Here is a 23,341-nt window from a genome sequence, read left to right as displayed (position 1 = left end):
GAATTTTAGTGAAATAGACTATTTTTTCCGTTTTAGTTTGCGCTTCCCATAAGGAACCTATTGTTGGCTCCAACTTTGACCGGCTATATCTCAAAATTTATTTTGAAATTTTAAAATCTGTAAAAAGTATCTTGTAGCTTAGTTAAAACTATATAAAATAAGATCAAAAACCAAAAAAGGGTGTTTACCCCCCTATGCCCTTAATTGTTATTAACATTAATTATTGAAGTTGTAGTATTTGTATGAATAATTAACTAAAGCAATGGATGATGATTTTGGATACAATGAGGGGATGTCTCCTGAAGATGCCGCATATGCTTTGTGCAAATCTTGTTATCCAAAACTTAAGCGAACAAGAGATGTTAGTGGGTTTTATTTGAATTTATTAAAGTGTGTAATTACAGGGTTTTGAAAAAATTAAGGTTGGTTTAAAATGTGTTAAGACGTTTGCAGTTTTTATTTATTAGCAAAATTTTATAATTTAATATATTTTTCATTAAAATATTTTTTTGTTAATTTGAAATTAAGACTTTTGTTGTTATTATGACTCTTTTTAGATATCAAAGCTTAATAACCATGTTTTTCTCCGGTTTTTAAGTCTCACTACTTTTTGATCACAAACTCAGCTGTTTTCTTGCTTCAATAAGTAGCAGCACTGTATTTATTTTTTTTAGTAGTTGTTATAGAAAATTTGAATTTTTTCGATCTAAAAATGCAATGTTTTCAATATTAATCATATATTCTTATATTTTGAAGATTTTTTCAATTATTTTTACAGGCAAACGGGAAAACAGTAAAATATGTTCTTAAATTATATCCAGACACCAATTTAAAAGAAGACTGCAAATGTTGGCTTACACTTGTTTATAAAATTCCTGAAAATTACCCTCAAAAGTAAGTTAAAAATTTAAAATATTAGTATAAACTTTAAGCTTTCTAACAAGAGTCATTTTCAATTTTTGCAAAAAAATGTATGACCATTCCTTTTATGCTCAAATAAAAGTAGAAAAGATTAAAAAATATAATTTATAACCGTCTCTTATCAATAAAAGTTTTGTTTTAAGCCATATAATTGTGAAAAGTTTATGAGAAACAAACACAAACTAAGCTAAACTATGATAAACGAGTTATTTTGTTCAGCTGCATGTATCTGACTTAAATCTTCAAAAATAGGACAAACTTACCTTGTAAAATAAAATAAGACCACTGATGACTTTGAGAATATCCCAATTTCACAAACGCGTTTAAAATGAAACTTAAACAGCTAATTGATATACGTACAACAATTTCTTGATAAAACTTAAAAAGTTTGATTAAATGAAATTAAATGTTTTAAGTTTTGATTAAAACTAAAATATTTTAATAAAAAACATAAAGTAGTATCTTGTTATATTTTTATATGTAAAATATTAATTCAAAAATTTTTTGTATATAATTCCATATATTTATAAAATTTATTACCTTACATGAATTAATAACATCTGTAGGATTAATTTGTTACCAATTTTACTTTGCGCTTTAAAATTTGCCTTAAATATTATAAGTACAACCTCTCTCTGTGTATCTTTTAACTTTTTATTCTCTAATTTTTTGAGATTCAAATATTTTGTCATAATTTTATTTATGAAGTGCTTTTGTAAGAAGAAAATCCTAAAGACGCAATAGATTTTACTTGAAAAAATTTGAATAGTTGAAAATTCTATAGAATAAAATAATTGCCTATATATTTAAAAATTACTGTTAGCACTGCTAAAACAAAAATACATGCAAACCTAGAAAGTAGAGTCTTTTTAACCTAAAGATCTAAATAAAATATTTTTTTTTGCAATAATAAAAGCTGCATATTTGCAGCAATGTAGCAAACCACATTTCTGATAAAGTATAATGTTAGATTACAAATGTGATCAAGAACTCAGCCTTTTCTTTAAAAACAGTACAAATCAATGTACATATTTGGAAATTGTTCAATATTAAAGTGATCATAAACTTAACACTTCAATAAAGTTTTTAAATGTTGTACATGTTTGTTTAAATAGACTTTAGTATCAACAAAAAAGTTTATTTATATAAAATAATTAAAAACTTTGCTTGCAGCCCTCCAAACTTTTTAATAAAAGATTACAAAGGTTTAACTGAGGAAAATATAAAAGAAATCTATCAACAAATAAAAAATATTTGTAATAGAAAAACAAGTAGTGTTGATGAAAGTTATAATAATTTTGAAGTTTTCACTATGATTGAGGTAAGTAAAAAAAGTCATGCTGAATTTATTTTTGATCTTATTTTTTAATTTTTAATAACTCGAAATTTATTAGTCATTCAACTATTTAAATATATTATGAGATTAGAAAAGTTTGACAACGTTTGATATAAAAATTGTATAGGTTTCATTAAGTGTCTTTTGTGATACAACTTTTATACCCACTTCCTGAATGAATGTTCTAATATTTTTTATAACATTTATGTAGTATATATTTAATATGCTTTCATATCTCAGTAATTAAAAAAAATGTTGAAATAAATTATTTATTTTGTAAAATAACTACTACGGTGATTTAAGAAATAGTGTCATAAATTGTGATCGTGAGCTCATCTGAAACATGATCTATAATGGTTGAAATGTTTTCATTACTTTCTTAATATGCCTATACAAATTTAATTTATTTTAACTGACTGCTTGTTATTATTCAGTTGTGGCTGTATTTATCTACTATTTTTATAATTAAAAACAAATCAAACGAAAAAAAAATAAATTATTGAAATTTTTCATATCTTAAATTGTTTTTAAATACCCATGCAAACAAATAAGTTGTGTTTTGAAGGAGTACTTGAAGCTTTTCAGCAATGCACCCAGAATAAATGACAAAGGGCTGCACTTCGACTGGGTAAACAATATCAGGGAAACTGAAGCAAAAGAAAACAAGGACAAAATAAAGAAGCTTAAAGACCTGGTAAGTGTTATCACACCTTAAAAAGTAATAATTTGTTAAGTTAGGATTAATCTTTGATTTTCTAAAGATGTTAAACACTTGTAATATTTATCAATATTACTTAATATTTTTATATATAAAGTTTTGTTTATATCTATGAGTTTTTATTTCTCTTAATTATTATTTAACTTGTATGGGCAAATATCATATTAAAAAAAAATAATTGTAAATTTACAAAACTTGTTTATATCTTCATGTTGCTTGTAAACTATAAACTTTAAAAGCTGAAATATTTCAAGTTGATTTAAGGTATTAAAATTTGTCTGTTTTAATAGGAAAGCTCGAACTTAGAACAAACAACTGGTAGTAGTTTACAAGACTATATTCTATATTTACTTACATATTAATGCTTTGTTTAATTATTCTTTTGACTACTTTTTACTAAATATAAACAACTGATTGGATTTATATAAAAAGAATAATTAATTTTAGTATTTTTGTATATATTTTAAATAATATTTTTTATTTGAAGTTATTATTTTGAAGAAGAAATCAGGGTTTAAAAAAACGTAGAACTTGACAGTTTAGGCTAAAAATATCTATTTATAAAAATACCTTTAGTATTTGAGAAAATTAAAAAAAAAACCTGGAATTATGAACATAAATCACTTAAAATATTCAAAAAACCTTGAATTTTAAACAATTTTTACATATATAAAAATTAAATTTTGATTTGACACAAGAAAAATATCACTAGTATAATTTTTTTTTGTTATCATCAATTTTTTTAATCAAAAACACATTTAATTTAGGTTAACAGTATCTTTGCAATTTTGTTATACTATTTGAGACAGTTTTTTACCTTCAACTTATTTTTATACTAAAAAAGAACCAAAAACTTGTATTTTTGAAATCCTGGAAAGAAATTTCTCAAAACTTTTATTACCTTGTTTAAGAATTCGATGTAACTGTAGATAACTTATGTTTATCTTGATAAAAAAATGCTAATATTTTTTTGTTTCTAATTGATAATTTTTTTATAACACAGCTTTTAAAATATTTTTTTCAGATAAAACTTTTCACACTGATTGAGATAGAATTTAGAAATATGCTGTTTTTAATTGTCCTATCTTAGAAAGCTTTTGAAAACAAAATATCTAGCAGTATACAGTACTTGTTGTTAATAAGCTTATATCAGGGTGTCCATTTAACCTGGAATCCTGTAAAAACCTGAAATTTTATTTTTTAAACCTTAAAATGTCATATAAAATAAAGAATTTTATATTAGACAAATTTATTGTATGTTTATGATTTTTTTTTATATATATATGTTGTTTTATTTTTTATACAACACATTTAAAATAGCTTTACAATATCATTTCACTATTTATACACTATTTAAACGAGTTTTTTTTTTTATACTAAAAATAAACAACAAAACTTGTACTTTAAAAAAAACCCATAAATCTGAAAAAAATCTGAACTTCTTGAAAAAGTTATAAAAAACCACTGTCAACCCTGTTACATATATATATATATATATGTATGTGTATGTTAACTTTATATAGTAATCTTTTATTATTTATTGTTTTCTATCAATTCTGAATATTAATTAGCATAAACACAAATTTGTCTAAAGTTGAAGGATTTTTTGACAAATTTTTTTTTGTACTAATTACAATCAAAGTTTAAGTTTGCATAACAGCTTAAACTATACTTAATTATTCAAACACAGAAACACACATTGAATAGGAAAATGAGAGAAAAGATGAACGCCGATGTAGACTTGTGTAGAAGGCAAGGGCTCAAGTTTATGCCTGATTACAACGCGTACATACGTCTTAGTTTGTAGTTTTCCATAATGTTATTAATGCAATAGTCTCGTAAAAGTAAAATAGTTTCAAAAGGTTACACTAAAATGTATGTTTTAAGGTTTTAAGTTTCTTTTTTGAGTATGGTAATATTGTATGTGCTACACTGCAAGATTATTTAAATTTACTTTAAAGAATTAAACAAATTATTAAACGTAGATGATGATTATTTGTCGGACGAAGAGGAGGACGAAAATTGGAATAAAAAGGAGGAGAATAAAGCAACAGATAGCAAAGAGGAGAAAATAAAAAACCTCACCTTCACCAATAACCATATTGAACACTCTGTTAATATTGCTGATATAGAAGGTTATTTAGGTTTTAATTATATGTTTTTGATACCTATTTTTAAATGTCATCTTACAGGCTGTGACTAGCGAAAAAGAAAATGCAGTGTATATATTTTTACTTAAAAAAAAACTAAGTTAACAATAACAAGTTGATTGCTACACATTCAAGATACTAATGCTAGTCGATTTAAACTTTATAAAAATAAAAACTAGGTATGTTTTTGTCTCAGTTTTAGATATAACATAGTTTTTTTTGATATAGTGGTTTTTTTAAAATGAAAGTACTGTTAGTTTAGGCTGAAAGAAGCTTACTAGTGCATCAAGTCCTTCTATGTTGCTGTTAGCACTAAAGTGTAATAAGTAAAAACAAGTTATATGGTTCGATCAACTAACAAAAGTTTTTATAAGCTATACCCAGTTGAAATCATGTTAGAGTTAATCCTTGTTGACATGAGTTTTTTTTTATATGTTAACATAGGCGTTTTCTTATCTGGCTTAAGTTAGGTAGCTTAACAACTATCCACCAGTGGCAAGGCGTTGTAGAGACTCAATTATCACTCTTTATCTATTTTACACTAGTTTTACTGCAGTTTTAACACACCTCAAATTGATTTGCTACTGCCATCTACTATTTGTATGTATAACTTATGGGAACGGGTCAAAATTGCACAAAGAAAAAATTTCACAAGGTTACTAAATTACACGAGTGCACAAAATTGCACGAAAATACTTTTGCACGAAGACAAATTTGTACGAGGGCACCAAGTTGCACGAGGGAACAAAATTACACGAATAATTTTTTGCACAAGAGTAAAAAAAAAAGATAGATTGACTATAGACACAATAAAAAGTAAAAAAAAACTAATAAAAATTGTAATTAATAACAAAAAAGAAAATAAATTAATTAATTAAAACAAAAGCTTCCGACTGAGGGTAAGGGTTAGGGGTAACAGTGATAGTTAAAGTAGAAAATTGTTAAATTAGAAAAAAAAATCATACAAACGAAAAATAAAAAATAGATAGGTTAATTAGATAAAAAGAAAAAAAGCTACCGGCCGAGGGTAAGGGTTAGGGGTAACAGTTAAAGTTAAAAAAAAAGTTAAAATAACTTAAATTAATAAAAAAATTAAAAAATATTCAACCCGTGTAAAAATGTATCCATGCAAAATTGTCTGCTCGTGCAATTATATCCCCCCTCGTGCAAACGTGTCTTTGTGCAAAAGTATCTTCGTGAAATTTTGTCAGCTACAGTAACCTTTCGCATTTTTACGCACTTGTGACGTTACGCACTCTCGTTTAGTTACGCATTTAAGAGTTCAGAAAATATATTTTTTTTTAATTCAAAATATGTTTTTAAATGCTAATTCACCTATCTATATCTTTTTCTTAAACTCTCTATATCTTATTCTAAACATTTTTCATATATTTTATATATTTTGTTCAAAAGAAGAAATCCATTACAGCACCAAATGCATATTTTTGTAAAAGGCTTTAGAAACAAATTTTAATATAGACACCACACCATTTCTTAATTATAAACAAATACTTAATTATAAATTGTATTCGCTAAGTAGAATAGAATATAAATGTTAAGTATCAAATAAGTCACATTTAAAGAAAAGATAAAGATAAATCTATTTATTGTTAAAGTTATTAAAAATTTTCTACAAGTGTTATTATTTTATATAAGTTTAAATCCTTTTTTTTAAATACATGTATAGTTTTATTTTTTGTTTTATATTTGTAAATAAAGTAAACAAGTTGTTAAAAGTGGTAAGGTCCCCAGTCTGCTTTTAACTAGAAACAATATCAAAAAACAGCTATTATAGTAAGAAAATTGGTACCTCTCGTATCTTTACGATCTCTCGTATTTTTACGCATTTTTTCTGTGGACACAATGTGCGTAAATAAGCGAGAGGTTATTGTACCCATAAAATATAGTTATAAAATAGGTTTTATTCAACTAAACCAGTCTTTAGTGAGCTTGAAATGGCTTTGCAAAACTTTAGTTAAAGTGAAAAATTCTGAAAAAATGAGCACCTACAAACTGTTACATGCAGCTTGTTGCTACAATCATCAAAATAATAATAAATAAACAATAAATAATTGATAATAAGCGCTCAGATGTATAGTACAAAAATAAACAAATTACGTAAAAACAAAATTTAATGTAGTTTTTGTTTTTTCAAAGGCTAAAAACGCAAAAATATTTGAAAACATTGTAAAATGTAATTAGCCATATCTTATTAAAGCTTAAATTAGTATTAAATTACATAAAAATCAAACTGTTTTTTAGGTAACAAGTATCAAAAAACAACTGGTGATAGTGGTTTATCATTGAATGGGATGGTTTTAGATGACAACACGAACATGGTTGAAGTCCTGAAGTGGAATGTGAAATGTCCCGGGATAAACAAAGAATCTGTTTCATATGAAGAAAGAAGACTATTCGATCGATGTCATAACTCTATAAATACTATAAAACAAGTTAAAAAATTTATAGTTGTTGTATCAGCAAAATATTTTAATTGACTTTTGTTTCACATTAAAGTTATTTTAATATTCTAGCGTAAAACTTACACATTTTATCTCTTTCGCAGAGTTTGTAGATAATGTCGTTAGCAAAATCCCTGCGTGGGGTGGAGCATTAAAGCAATAGTCCTCATAAAAAATTAAGAAAATTTATTTTAGTAGTATAAAACTGTTGAAATTATTGTTTGTAAGGGCATAGGAGGGGGTCCATCAGTTTTTTTTACTAAAAATAACATTGGATCTTATATGAAAGCTTGATGTACAAACTACTAGCCAGTTTTTATAGAACTAAAAAATCTTATTTAACTTTTGAGATATTGTAGTTTTTATAAAAAGTTTCCAAAACAAACATACGAACCGCAGATTTTTTGGCGTCAATTTTCTTAGAAATTTAAAAAATCAATAAAAATCTATATTCTCCTTTATTTTTTGAGCTAGAGACCTCTAACTTTCAGAAAACGTTTCTTTTGTAGTTTAAAAGACTTCGAATGTTGGAATTTTAAAGTTGTTAAAAAATAAAAAAATATATTAAAAAAACAAAAAAAGGTTTTTTTTATAAAGAAATTTGATTTAAAAAATTTAATTAAAATTTGCATTTAATCATTTCGAAATATAATAATACACTTTCTGTGAAAATTTGAAGAAAACTGCTTAAAAAATGAAGGAGGAGATAGGTTTTTAGTGAAATGGTTTTTTTCGCGTTTTTAGTTTGCGCCTTCTATTAGGAACCTATTGAGGTTACCGACTTTGATCATTCATATCTCAAAAATTACTTTGAACTTTTTCGTGCGGTTACAAATGTCTGATAGCTTAGAAAAAACGCTATAAAATAAGATCTACTTGTAAAAATCAAGGGACCCTCCTATGCCCTTAACATAAACTTTTGTTTATAAACGATACCCTTCAATTGTAGTATTTTTATCTTAATAGATTAGTTTTAAAAAGTATGAAATTAATGGTTTATTTAAATTTTTCTTTACAAAAATGCAACGTGTCGCCACTGGTCTTAAATAAAGTATACCACAGAAGTATCGGATTTTGCAATACTTTAGAATTTTGCTGTATATATTTGTTTTATAATTTGAACTTAATTTAAACAAGTTAATATTTCAAATAAAATATTTAAGTTACTGAAATATTTTAGTTTCATTACTAATATTTTTTTAGTTTAATTGATTTAGGAACTAGCCAAACTTAAATACTTACTTATTTCTATAGTAATTATATTAGGTTAAATGTTTACAAACTTTGTTTTATTTTACATAATTTTGAAAAAACTATTGTTGAATTTAACCAAGACGAGACGAATTAAGTTTTATTTGAAATTATAAGTTATTTTAGAAATGAATACCTCGGTTTGATCGATTAAAATTCGTTTTAAATATTTTAATCTAAAAAACCAAGGTATGTTTAAGTTAGTTTAACTTAGTTTCTTTGAGAAAATACACCAATATTAAGGTGCTTATTTTTTTCGGCCACTTTTGATTTTCGAGCTTAAAAATTTTTATGTTTCAGAAATATCAAGAAAAACCATCTGTGCAAATTTTAAATGATTTGAAGAAACTTTCACCTTGACTCTAACTGATATTCTAAAAACCACCCCAATGCAAAATGTATGGGATCAAAACAATGCGACCTTAGAGTTTTAAACAGATTTTTTCACATGTGGCTTATTATCACACAAACACATTGTGAACAATTTAAAACGATTCAAAGGAAGTTTAATTGTGGAATTTCTTAATTTTATGTAAATTTTATAACTTTTTGTAAGTTTTCTTAAATTTTCAGTTTTTTTTCAAAAAACAAGAAATGCAACCCTTAAAATGTTTTTGAATCGTTTAAATTGTTCACGATGTGTTTGTGTGATAATAAGCCATATGTAAAAAAAAATCTGTTTAAAACTCTAAGGTCGAATTTTTTGGATCCCATACATTTTGCATTGGGGTGATTTTTAGAGTATTGGTTGGAGTCAAGGTGAAAATTTTTATAAATCATCTAAAAGATTACATAGAGTGTTTTTTTTGATATTTCTGAAACATAAAAATTGTAAGCTGGAAAATCAAAAGTGGCCGATAAAATAATCACCCTACAATATAACACATAAAATAATTTAGAAATGTAATATTCTAAGCTTACTTTAAAAAAATATTTTTTTAATATAAAAATCCAATACATATTAGTACAAAATACATTTATTAATCCATTTTGAAAACAGGAAGATATTTAAACTTTGAATAGTGACATACTTTTTTTTAAACATGCATAATTAATATCGAATAATAAAAAATATACTAAAATAAACTAATAAAAGTAATAACTTGCAGTATTTTGCGCAAATGACAACTGCTCATAACAGTTTACTTGCAAAATATATTTCAATGGAAGTGCTGAATGGAGATAATTCTGTTAAAATATACTTGTTGAAAGATCATATCAAAGGTATTTTTGTTACTTTTTTTCTTTAATTTTAAATACCTTTTTTGTTTTGTTTCAATGTGAATGTACAAAGAAGTTATGCAATAAAAAATAAACGATAAAATTTACTAAAGTGTAAGATTATGTTTTGTAACAAAACAAAAAATACATAATAATAGGTCAAAAAGTAGTTAAAATTAAGTATGTTTAGAGTATAAAATATTTATGTAAATAAGTCTAATTAAAAACTATAGACTGTGTCTAAAACGAGATAAACTTAACCTAAAGATTTAACCAATTAACTAATTGTTTAGCTTCAATTTTTGCACAACTAAGTGTATCCTTATCAGAAAAATTTAAAATCATTTAAAAAAGTAAAGGTCATGTATTAGTCTTTAAAGTTGGTGTAGTCGCTTTTAAAAAGTAACTTTCTAGGTGAAAGTTTAGATAGAAAAATTCGGAAAAAGACCGAGTTTTCTCCGCAATTTAAAATGAATCTAGCAAAGAAGTTATTAACTGCATTGCATTACTTGCATAATAAGAAGTTAGCACACAGGTCTTTAGAGGTAGTTTGTAATTTTTATTATGATCATTTTGTCAAACTGTATATTATAAACTTTTTTTTTTTGCAGCCTTCAAGCGTCACTATTTACAGGGATACAACCAAAATAAGTAATCATGAACTGGTTAAAAGGTAAGCGATTTTTTTTGTATTTATTCGCAAAGGATAACAAAGAAAAAATAAAAATTAAATGCTAATGAAACTTATTGACAAACTGTTTTCTAGTACTGAAATATACCTCCCTTCATTATTTAAAACAAGGGCCACACTTTTATTTGTTTGCTAATTTAATATTACAACATAATAACTGTTTTTTTTAAATACAAACAAAATATTTCAATGACTCACAAAGAACAGACCTTGTTGTACAAAGTAGTTATACATAAAATAAATTTCTCATTCGTACATTCAAGCTACTAACAAATGGTTTTAAGCAAAGGTGTTCTGAGAGCAAAAACTAAATATTTTCAATTATGTGTATTTTATATTTCAGGTTATTAAAAACAAAATTTAACTAGTATCTGTTTAAAAAGTTCTTAGTGATCTTTTGTACAAGACGGGTCAGTATGCACGAAGTGTCACTTATGCACAAGACGTCAAGTTTTGCACGAGTGACAATTCTGCACGGGGTAAAAATAATGGTACTAACCGACCGAGGGTTAGGGGTTACAGTGATAATAAAAAACTAAAAAAGATAATATTTAGTTATGGTAATAAATATGTACTCACAAAACTAATTAATCAAACATAATACGAGTAAACTTAAAAAATAATTAGTATAAAACTAATCAAATTAATCAGAAAACTAAAAAAGATAATTTGAACAAAAATGGACTACATAAAAACGTTAAGTGTAGTTCTAAATTCTTTATCAGGACCTAGTTGATAATTTAGTTTTGGTTTAATTCTTTAACCATAATTGCCGCTACTGCTAATAAATTGAAAGCACTGCTCAAAATTAAAATAAATAGGTTAATGGAAAAAGTAAGGTTATTACCAATATAGTGAGTGGTACATTAATTTATGTAAACATCTTTCTTTACATCCAAAGTAAGGATATGTATTAGAGGTTATGGAGCAATTACTGTAAATAAATGCTTACATTAAAATATTTATTGTAGCATGAAATTTTATAGTTACACCTATTACTTAACATCTTTCAACTGAAAAATATTAATTTTAATTGAATTCATTTATTTACGACAAAAGAGGTATGTTTGTGAAAATCAAATTTTATATCGGATTTTAACTGCATTATACTGCTAAATGTATTCAAATAAAGTTTAGTGTGTGTAATATCGAGTAATAAATTTAAACTACTTTTGTCTGTTAAGCTTTGTAACAAAAAATTGGATTAAAAATAGATTGAGAAAAAAGTTTTTTTTTTCACAGATTAAGCATATTAGAAAAAGAAGCAGACAAGGAATTTTCAGAAACCAAATCACAGCTTTTACCCTTTGAAGATGCAGTAAGGCACGATTTAAAGTGCTTGGTATGGTTTTCAATTTACTTAAAATAGTTTTAAAACTTGAAATTTTAAAAAGCAAATGTTCTTTTTTCTTAGCCTCATTATGAATTAAACTGTTTCTTGCTTCATAATGTATAATTTCAATAAAAATCTTAAACATTTGCATTAAGTCTGTACTTTAAAATTTATACGACTTTTTGCTGGTACATACTATACTGTTTAGTTACAATTACTATTTTTTCTGTTTCAAACTGATTTATTTCTTGACAGGGAAAAACGTTACTATCTATCGAACAAGGAAAAATAATTACAAAAGTACCGTCCAAAGGAGAGTTCAACAGACTATCAATTAAAAACTTAAGTTTAAGATCGTTTTTGAAACTGTGTTTTTATGAAAGCTATGTTGATTCTGGCCGACTTCTCTCACACAGATACTTAAATGTTAGTGTAAAAAAATTGTTAGCTTATTTATTTCCTATAATAAGTTTTATAAAGGATTTTTTGTAAAATGTATAAAATTGAAAGTTGCTTCGATGTTTCTAATAGTATGTTAGTTATGAAAATAATCAAGTTGGACTTAAAATTTTTAAATTATTATCTAAAATTATTTTGAAGCATTTATAAAACTTATGCCTTTTCACTGTAACAAGATTTTAAGGTTTTTAAAGAAAGCACACATTTTAAGAAATAAAATATCACCAGGAACCTTTAGACGAGGATGCGGGAGATGTCAGTAGCGAGGAAAACTTGCGCAGGTCAGATTCTATTGGCTCTTTGAGCAGTTCAAGTTCCGATGTGATGCCTTCCCGCAACAGTTTCGCCAACATTACCGCCAGCAGGTGCGCCACAGAGTACCAGGTTCTCGCCACGCTGGGCAAAGGCGCTTTCGGCCAAGTCGTCAAGGTAAGTTTTTTTTGTTTGCCGCACAAGTTAATTGGAAAGTAGAAAGCTTAGCATATCAGATGAAAAAAGTTTATTTTTGATTAGTTTGCTTATTGTTTATTTTAAAGTTTGATAATTCTTTTTTTTTAGTTTTAGCTTAATAAAAATGCACAGGCAAAGAACACTGTAGATCACAACATATACGCGTTGAAGCGAATAGACGTTCCGACAAACAGCTTCTTTAACAAAAAAATTCAACGCGAAGTTAAGCTTCTCTCCACTCTCGATCATCGGCACATAGTGAGGTGACATTACCATAAATATATAGTAAAGTTTGTGCCGTTGTTTGATAATTGCACTTTCAAAACTCTCATTATAAAAATATATATATTAAAAAAAACTGTTTAAAAATAAAATTGACAAATAAATATGAACAATGATCACAGCTGAATAGCTGGTTCCAATTTTTTATCGGTCACAAAGATAATACGTCAAGTATATCAAATATAAAACATTCAAAACTATTATTATTTTTACCAGATATTACAGTTCGTGGGTAGAGTCGTGGAAGTACAACGAAAGTGGTAAATGTTCGGTCTGGAGTGACCAACATGGATACCACGATCCATTCAAAATAGAAGGTGAAGAATCTTCGAGTGAAGAGGAAGATTTTGAATCGGATTGTGAAGAGTTTGTTTGATTCCAAATATGATATAAATAATTTTATCATATAATTTTTATGACTTTAGGAGGAGACTCTAATTATGATATATGTAGTTTTTAACATATTGTTTTATAGATTAGATACGACATTAGTTCATAAAAAAGTTAGTTAAAAGTAAGACTTTCCAACAAAATTTTATTGGACCTTTTTAATTTACTTCTTTTGCCAAACTTATTACGAAAATTTGTACATGTAAATATGTATTGTTATTATAATATTTTTATCAGTTCAATGTAAAGTGATAACGACATTGTATTCAGCGATCAGTATTCTAGCGATGACCGTTCACAAGGCTCATACGACACCAGTGAAGCAAGTCATGGTCAATCCAGTTTGAAGTTAGTTTTCGTATTTTTTACAATGAAAAAAGCAGCACAGTTGGTAACCCATGAAAAGATTGATGTTTATTGCAATAATTTTTATTTCCACAGCACTACCGCCTTTTCAGATGATGATGATGATTTTATTGTTTTTGGTGAACCACAAACCATCCCACAACCTGTTACTGGTATGTTGTTTTTATTACGTTGTTTCATAAAGATGAATCACAACTTTTTAGATTTTTTTAATCAGGGAAATCTGAATAAAATAAGCGATCAAGTTTATACATATCATCAGTTTTAAAGTCCGCATTGGGTATGATATCTCGTTTCTGCTGCTTTTAACACTAATAACTTCATGACTGAGGAATTTAAACAAAATCTAAGCTACTTATTTTAATATACTTCCATTCCAAAAGTTTTAGGCGTTGTAGAATAAAAGTATCAAAAAATCTTTGACATTAACCCTTTTTTTTTTATCTCGTTGTATAGTTTATAAAGTTTGCATTTCTGTATATTTCAGCATTAAATGTTTTTAATATAGTTGAACAATTATTTAACTTTCAACTACATGACTACTATAGATAATCATACTGATTTCTAAGAAACATGCATTTTGGAAAAAAATGTATTATATAGTTTTACAAAGATAACATAAAAGTTATTTATACGAACGAGAAAATGATTACCCAATTTATACAGTAGTTGAAAATGTTTTATAGTTTTCATCGCTTGTATGATTTATAACTAAATTTTGTCTTAAAGGTGCACTGAAAAGTAAAATAGAGCAAGACGACAAAAATAACAAAGAGAGCCGTCGGTTTTTGTTCATACAGGTTTTATTTGTGTATTATAAACTGTTAGAGTGTAATTAAGTTTCTAAGTATGAGCACAACAAAAAGTTTAATACATCAAGTTTGTTTGACGATTTGAAAGTAACACTTCACTTTCTTGTTTCAGATGGAGTTTTGTGAGAAAAAGACGTTGTATGAGCTGATTGAGGAAAATGTGTTCAAGGAAGACAAAGACAGAATGTGGAAATTGTTCAGGTTTTTACTAAAGTATATATAACTTTTATACAATATGAAAATAACTTAAATTATTTTCAGCACATGCTTTTTTTCCACGTAAAAAGTTTTCTTAGGTTGTATCAGGGGTCACTTTAGTACGGCCTACCAAGCAGAAATCTCAGTTCGTTAAATTTTTCAGCTTAGAAACAACTTGTTCAAAACTAGCAGAGTTAATCTTTTTATAATAAATGTTTGCAAATGTACCCTTTGATTATTAGCAAATATTACTGTTTAATAATTATTTATCCAGAAAGTTGCTTTAAAGAGTCTTATTTAGTATGTTGTTCAAAATAGTTTTTAAACATAGAGGCTGCCCACCAAAAACTTTTTCTAATTAAAATGATGCCCTTGCTTAGAGTGTGCCAATCCTTGGACTATGAATGTTAATTTTTAAATATTATCATGTTTATTAACGTTTTTTAACAACATATTTTTAGAGCTTAATATGTTTTTGAGCTTTTAATGGAAAAGTAAAGTTTGCTTATTTTATTTCAACGTTATAAAAGCCAGCTTTGATGATGATTTAAGTTTGACAAAAATCTTGAGCCATCGAAACACTTAAATATAAACTACTAAGACGAAAATAACAGAAAAAACCTAGAATTTTGAACAAAAGTCATTGAAAAAGCTGGAAAATGAAAAGTTTTAAACAATTTTATATGTTATTTGAAAACATTTTTATTATGTACAAAAATTCTTGTATACGATAGTTTTTTTATTGTATCTTTTAATTTTTTTTTATTATAGAACACATTTAAATATCATTACAGTATATTTCATGTGTTTTTGTGCTATTTAAGATAGTTTTTCACAAATTCGGCACCACTGTTATTTAGCTAAAATAAATAAACAATAACATAAGATATATAACAATGATAGGGAGTTTCTCGACGGATTGTGTTACTTGCACCGAAGAAAGATAATCCACAGAGATTTGAAGCCGCAAAATATATTCATTGATAAGGATGGAAGAGTGAAAATTGGTGACTTTGGACTTGCTGCCGAGTCGAAAAAACACCATGTTTGTTTAAATATTTAAGTTTTTAGTAGAAAGTAAGGTTGGAGTGCTGAAAAATGAGCTGGTTTTGTTAAAGAGAAAGTGTAAGTTATTGACTAAGTAGTATTGTTATTAGTATTTTGTGATCGTCCGAAAGTCAATAAAGTAAAAGTAAATGTATTATTTTTACTTGTTCCAACAAAAAAATATTTAGAAGAAATTACGTTGTTACGCTGTACTGTGTTTTATTTAAAGAGTTTACTTTTTTTTTTAACTCCAGGTGCATGCAAAAGGGTAAAACAATTACACGTTATTGAACTCCATTTATCATTTTTTAATTGCTTCCAGGTGCAATACGTGAATTCAAAGCATTGTGACGTAAACGGCAGGCGCACAATACGACGAGCGGGTAATGTTCTTTCACAGGAGAGAATTGGAACGTGGGCGTACGTTGCGCCAGAACTCGACGACCAAACTGATAATGCTGAACAAAGGTTTATTATGACTTCATATGAAAATTAACCATGATTTTAGTAAGATATTTAAGTGTATATTTGAACCATGTTTTTTGTATCTAGTTAAAGCAAACTAAAGTTTTTGGAAAGTATTTTAAATTTTTTTTCTAGGAGTATAACAGTACACGTTTTTTCAATTTTATTATTGCTTTCAGTGAGTTGCGAACTTAATATATTAATTATTTGTATTACTTATCATATTACTTCTTTCTAACAGAAATTATGGAATCAAGTCTGACATGTACAGTGTGGGAATTATATTTTTTGAAATGGTTTATTTTATGTCTACTAAAATGGAAAGGAAAAACGTTATTGAAAAACTTCGTCTGGTAAGTGTTTGTAGAAGCTAGATTCTTGTGTTTAAGGGGTAACATTTTGTTAACAAAACTTAAAAAGAATTAGTTCTGTTACTTTTTGTAATTTTATAACTACTCTAAAATTCCAGCCAGAAATAGAGTTTCCATCAGACGTAGAAACTTCGTCTGCCGAGTTTCGAATTGTTGAGTGGTGCCTGAACCACAATCCTTCCAAAAGGCCTTACGCACACGACTTGTTGAAAGTAATTTTAATTGTTTTGATTTTGGTTTTGATGAGACAAACATGACATGTCGCTTCAACTTGCAGCACAGTTTGGTTCCTTCGCTCAACATGAAGCACGATCAAATACTGAAGGGAATGAAACGAATACTGAAAGAACCCGATTTCAAGTCATACAAAGAACTAGTTGACCTGGCCTTCAAAAAAGACGATCAATTGTGCGTTTTAAACCAGCTGACTAAACCGAATGTAAGTTTTTATTCAGACTGTTATAATTAAGAAGTTTAATTAGTACACGAAACACTAATAATTTTTTTCAACCACCATGTAAGCTTATCTCATTCAAAAATAACCCATTTTTGTTTCTTCTGAAATTAAACTTCTTAAAAGGCACCGACGTCAGACTACGTCACAATGCAGCAAGTTACGTCACACATAACGCGCATGTTCGAGCTGAGAGGAGCTACCAGCCACAAGTGCGGCGCGACCCAGCCCGTACACGACGTCAAGCACGTCAAAAGCCACCAGCTTTTAATGGACAGTGGCGGCATGCTCGTGGCGTTGAACAACGATTTGAGGGTTTGTAGTTTTCTCAGGTTGTATTGCATTAATTTTTCTATAGCTAAAAATATAACTTCAGTTTTTTTTTTGTACGATCCGCGCTTTAGAATTTAAAGAACTTGAACTCTTTTTCTTTTTTTTATTAAATTTTGCAACACGTTGTTTGAAGGTTAACTACTTTTTCTGTTTTTTTTTTCAAAATACCTAAACAATATTTCAGGTCGGATTTTGCCGCAATGTAAAGATGAACAACATAGTGGGGCTGAAAAGGTTTTACATGAACAAAGTTTTTATTCCCGCTAGTGACCATTCAACTGAAGAGTTCGTAACTGAGCTGCAAGCAAGCTACGATGTTGTAACTAATGACAAATCGTTTGTTTGTTTAATATTTTGTTTATTTATTATTAAACCGCAAATACATTTTGAATTCAAATTTATCACTTAAAAGGAAAAAAAAAATTGATTAATATTTATTTAGACCTATAAATTTGTTCTTTTTTTATCTGAAATCTTTTTGTATCAACTGCTGGTAATGAGAAATAGTTTATACTGGTAATTTAGCTATAAATCAACTAATTTATCCTTGAAGTTTTCAGTATTACTATTTTGTAACTTTATTAAATTGTTTATTGATTCTTTTATTTAGCTTATTCAGATTAAAAGATAGACAAAAACAAAGTATGTAATAAAAATAATAAAGCACTAACTTCGTATAAAAGCCTGTTAATCTTTCTTGGTCATGGTACTGAAAACTCAAAAGTCGCAATCCACCATATTGACATATCAAACTTATTTCAGACAAACAGTACTTGGGAATTTTCAAACCCAATGAAAACACTTATATTTCTTTCTAATAATTTCCTTCATATTTTGCAGCATTGTTGCTGACGCAGATGTTATTTGCACCGCGTACGAAGTCGTGACGAGTTTCACTTCAGATTTCCACGTTGAAATTTGCATCAACAGCGTCAAGCTGCTGTGCTATCTGGCGCAAGGTTGCGGTTTCAACAACGTTCAAATAAACTACGTTCTGCAGTACCTCAGCGAAGTACATGTTTTGAAAAAAAGAAGCGTTAGTTCCGTTTTTGTAGTGTTTGATAGAGCCTTTTAGAATATGCACGTCAAAAATGATTTTTTACAGCATTTTTGAGGGAAAAATAGTTAACAAATAAACTTTTGATTTATTTAGCATAAGCTGTTATAAATATAGGTTCTTTTTCATTGTTTAGTTTAATTTTTACATTAAGGAAAAAAAAAAGTAATTAAGATATGTGATTATACACAAACAGTTAGTTCAACTTAAATAAATGACGACTTCAAACAACCAAATCATGTTCTTTTGAACACAATTTTTATTTTCCAGTTTGTTGATGACATGATTGCGAACCTCGACTTGAGCGAAAACGACGAGAGCCAACGAAAAATAACGAAACTTTATGACGTCATTTCCGTTTCAGCGAGTTCGTTGAAACAGGTTCGTGACGTCATCGAGTCGGAAGAACTGGCGAGCTCTGAAGTCAAAGCGTGCTTGGATCGGATGAGCCAATTGGAAGCGTGCATTTGTCACGTGACCTGCTCTCCGCCAATCGCGTACAAGCTCTCGTACGTGGGAAAGAAATACCGGCATTTTAGCGGGATTATTTTCGAAGTGAGTTGATTTTCATACAAATTGTAAATTTTGAATTTGTCAGCAAAATCACGAATTGAACGATGAATTGTATATTTTGTAACTTTTCACTGAAACATCCAGTAAACAAAGTGATCATGAGCAACAAAAAATCCAGATGCTAAACATCATGCACAGGTACAGGTGTTGAAAAGCAAGAGCTCGTCCTCGTTGCAAATGACGGATGTGGCCAGCGGGGGCAGGTACGACCAGCTCCTGAAAGATTTGGACCACTTGCCGCTCAACGAGAATTTCAATAGTAAAGATGATAACTATAATAATAAAATTGATGTTAATGAGGTTAAAACGCACCACGCAACTGGATTCTCTCTAAACGTTGACAAGGTTTGTTGAATAACAATAAGTATTTTTTTACATTTCAAGAGTTTTCTGTTATTTACTTAAAAAATATTTTCTTTAGTTCTATACAGCGTAGTGGTATTTTTTGTTTTTACTTTAACTTAAATTTTGATAAGTAATTTGGAAAGTAGATAAAAATTTATCGGAGCTATAAAGGAAAGTTTAGTTAATAAAATTATTGCAATAAAATAAAATTAATTCAATTTTTAAAAAATCTTAAAAATTTTGTTTTAATACTAGAAATAGTAGAATTAGAAGAGCAGTAGGTAAAGTTTTAATTTTGAGACCAATTTTTTATAAGACTGTAAGTTGAAAAAAAAAATGACGCTTGTTATTAACGCTCAATTTGTTTTAAGATCTACGAGCTGTGCTATTTGAAACCGAAGCAGGCGAAAAGCGAGAAGAGAAGAGAAGCGAGTGGCGGCGAGTCGGCGAGGAAATCCAACGTCGACGTTCTCGTGCTCATGCCGGAAAGATCAAAGCAACTTTCCCCGCACTTCTTGAAGATGATGTCGTTGTTGCGTCACAACGGTTACAGCGTCGCCGTCCACAGGAGCCCGTGTTCGAGCTCGAGCAGTTTAGACGATGCGATGGTGAGAATTTAGTGTTAATGGAAAGTTAAAAAATTAACATTTCTAAATAAAATCAATTGGATATTTTTTTTCTAATTTAATAAAAACTGTGGTCGAAAGTTTGTTTTACTTGTATTTTTTATTTCAAATGATATTTTATATCGTTAAGGAATAGAATTTAAAACAAAATTAAATAGAAAAAGGCAGAAAAGGAGCAGATAGCAATCGTTATAAGCAAAGGAGCCAGTTCTGATCCCAGCGAGTTTTGCATTAGGATTTTTCCGAACTTCGAAACTTGTCATAGGAGCACCGTACAAACAGTTTGCCAGGATATGAAAACTCACTTTCCGAAAGTTCACAGAACTTTGTGCAAGTTGGATAACTTTGTTTAAAAATTTTAGTGATTTTTTTTCAAACTTCAGAAAAAGCCTAATATTTTGTGCTTTAAAAACTTAAAATGCAAGTTTCAGTAGTTGGTTTTAAAAATAATTTATTTGTTTATACAGATAACTACTTTCAAAGTTGCTTACTACTATTAAACTTAAATAGGTGTGGTCATAAATCTGAAACTTTTTACATGTGTTGAAACATATACTGCTTTACAATAATTTATGCACAATTGTTAACGCATCGCTAATATCCTTCAGTTTGTTAATAACTTCATAACGAACAACAATGTTTTCAGCAAGGAAAAAAGCGCAGCGAAGCAGTCGGAGTTCAGCAAGCAGCGAAGCGCGGACATTTCAATAGAAGTTTTGTACAAGCAAGGCACAGTGTCCTCCACCAAGAGAAGAATGATCAAGAACGCCATCACTTCGAAGCTGATGGGCAGGTTGAAAATAAACAAGTTCGACGGGAAGGCCACCTTCGCCGTCATTGTGGTGAGCTGAAACAGTTGAATTTTACTTAAATATAGAACTTCATACAAAGTTGATTATTTGGTTACTGCTATTGTGGTAAGTGTTTTCGAGTTTTGATAGTTAAACACGCGGCTTTTACATTTTGAAATTGCTTTGTTTTTTTTTCTGAAATTCGCTTTAGAGTAAAATAAGTTCATGTTGTATTTTTTTTTAAACAATCATATATTTATTTAAACGTAAACTAAAATTTCCTTAGTTAAATTTTTAATGATTTACTTCCATATAAGCCAAAATGTTAAGAAATCACTTGTTTTTCATTTATAAAAAAACGTTATGTTTAACTACTTGAATATTAATAAAATAATATAAAATATAAGCATGCAATGGGTAAAATTTTGTAATCGCTACTTGTCTTTAGTAAAAATTGTAAAATTGCTAACTACATAGACGTAAAAAGTAGGTAAATAAGAGTTTTAACATATTAAAAAAAAAATTAATTTGCAGATCGTTTTAACAAATTTCCAAAAATTTTAAGTAGCTACAGTGATTTTTGCTAACTTCATAACAAATATTGAAGTAATTGAAACTTAACTTTTTAAAAACATTTTTACAAGTCTTTAAACTTTTTGACTGATATTATAAAGTACTTGATAAACCAAAAAAAAGTATATAATACTAAAGTTGTTTAAGCATTAGTTTTAGAAAATGATTTATTGTAATTTCTTAATGTATATATAGTTTTGTATTTGATTATATCAATGTCTAAACTGTTTTATTATTACTTTTACTAACTGACTTTGTATTACGATATTTCTTGTTTAACTAATAACTTTTACCATCTATAAGAATCCAAAACCATAAAATCTTGTAAAACTTTTTATTGGATAGCAATGAGATTACATTTACGGCTAATTTTAAGTAACAAACTTATTTCTTGCTTAACTAAAAAAAAATATTTTAAAGTTGATTTACAAGTTATTTACAGTTATTATTATCAATACGCAGGTAGACTTGAGTTACGAGTTGATGAAGCAGTTTGCGTGCAGCATCATAGCGAGCGACGACGAAGCGCAGCTCAAGTGCAGTCTGCAGCAGTTTCACGGCGCCGTCGCCTCGAAAAACATGAAGAACTACTACCAGAAGCTGGGCAGGAAGATACACAACTTCAAGTTTCATCACAAGTGAGTTGTCTTTGCTTGCAAGTTTCTTCTATATTTCCTGTTCAAAGCAGGGTTTCACAAGGTGAGCAATGTCGTTCCCTTGGGCGCAATAACTAGTAAGAGGTAAATTACTAGTAAAGGAGCGAAGTTTGGTAAAAAGGGCGGTGATTGTTTTTCAATATATTACAATTCGGGAAACCCTGGTTTAAAGCAATATAAGTTTTGTTTAACTTTCAATTTTCTTATATATGTTAATTTTTTGCAGACTTCAAGAAATCGTCCTCTATCGTTTCGAGTCGCATGAACTTGTTTGGCTGTGACAATATTTTTCACAAATTAACAGGGTTGCCACCAAACCTGGAATACTGGAGTTTGATAAACTTTGAAAAAAAAAAACCTAGAATTTTGAACAAAAATCACTAAAAAACCTGGAACTTTAAACAATTTTTACATGTTGAAGTAGTAAAATTTTGATTTGATACGAAAAATATATCATATAGATAAAAATTTGTTTTCATTATCAAAATTTTGTTTTATCAAAAAACATTTAAAGTCACGCATTAAATTATCTTTGCAATGCTTTTATACTTTTTAACACAGATTTCAACCTTAAAGTTAATTTTAAACTAAAAGTAGACCTAAAACGTATACTTTTAAAAACCTGGTAGAAATATCTCAAAAACCTTTGGCAACCCTGAATTAACTACATTGTGAACAATTACTGCAGTAACAGCATTGTGAACAATTACTGCAGTAACAGCATGTTTTGGATTTGATATTTTATTTCGTTGAGGCCTTTTAATGACACCTAATACTTGTTAGAGTTGTTCTTGGCAGTTAGAACCAGTTTAACAACAATTCAAATTTAAACTTTTGAGTTACGGTTATTATAAATGTGTAAGGTGTTTGTTTTTTTTAAGAGTTTGTAGTACTTATTTCTCGAATTTTCTAGACTTTTTTCAATCATTTTATTGCCTTAATTACACATGTGTTTTATTTGTTATAAATCATGTATTGTACAGTTACACGTTTTAAATAAAACAATTTAT

The 23,341-nt window shown here is 28.0% G+C and overlaps 1 protein-coding gene across 1 annotated transcript; it reads left to right on the top strand.

The window, feature by feature from the left end:
* The first annotated feature begins 226 nt into the window (after positions 1 to 226).
* On the top strand, positions 227 to 23,341 carry LOC145834018 (eIF-2-alpha kinase GCN2-like). Its single transcript, XM_082941326.1, has 34 exons — positions 227 to 361; positions 779 to 894; positions 2,095 to 2,242; positions 2,823 to 2,951; positions 4,666 to 4,774; positions 4,961 to 5,110; positions 7,388 to 7,578; positions 9,948 to 10,062; positions 10,474 to 10,604; positions 10,671 to 10,732; positions 11,993 to 12,092; positions 12,339 to 12,509; positions 12,771 to 12,971; positions 13,125 to 13,255; positions 13,491 to 13,640; positions 13,935 to 14,012; positions 14,106 to 14,182; positions 14,760 to 14,830; positions 14,955 to 15,043; positions 15,944 to 16,085; positions 16,410 to 16,555; positions 16,794 to 16,905; positions 17,022 to 17,135; positions 17,201 to 17,362; positions 17,504 to 17,692; positions 17,895 to 18,046; positions 18,551 to 18,746; positions 19,038 to 19,322; positions 19,479 to 19,685; positions 20,057 to 20,293; positions 20,470 to 20,645; positions 20,958 to 21,153; positions 22,138 to 22,313; positions 22,558 to 23,341. Exons 1-34 carry the CDS (start codon positions 263 to 265, stop codon positions 22,610 to 22,612), a joined length of 4,863 nt encoding a protein of 1,620 aa, XP_082797452.1. The 5' UTR covers positions 227 to 262; the 3' UTR covers positions 22,613 to 23,341.

This window comes from Thalia democratica, chromosome 4, assembly GCF_965202585.1.
Source record: "Thalia democratica chromosome 4, ktThaDemo2.hap1.1, whole genome shotgun sequence".
Classification (NCBI taxonomy): domain Eukaryota; kingdom Metazoa; phylum Chordata; class Thaliacea; order Salpida; family Salpidae; genus Thalia; species Thalia democratica.
The sequence above is the reverse complement of the archived record's forward strand: the minus strand, read 5'-3'. Positions and strand labels throughout refer to the sequence as shown.

Bases quoted from the DNA above. Each gene is read 5' to 3' on its own strand.
- LOC145834018 (XM_082941326.1), top strand. From the start codon at position 263: ATGGATGATGATTTTGGATACAATGAGGGGATGTCTCCTGAAGATGCC. The intron at 13,641-13,934 runs GTTTGTTTGATT...CATTGTATTCAG, and splicing joins TTTGAATCGGATTGTGAAGA to CGATCAGTATTCTAGCGATG. The intron at 18,747-19,037 runs GTTAGTTCCGTT...TTTATTTTCCAG, and splicing joins ATGTTTTGAAAAAAAGAAGC to TTTGTTGATGACATGATTGC.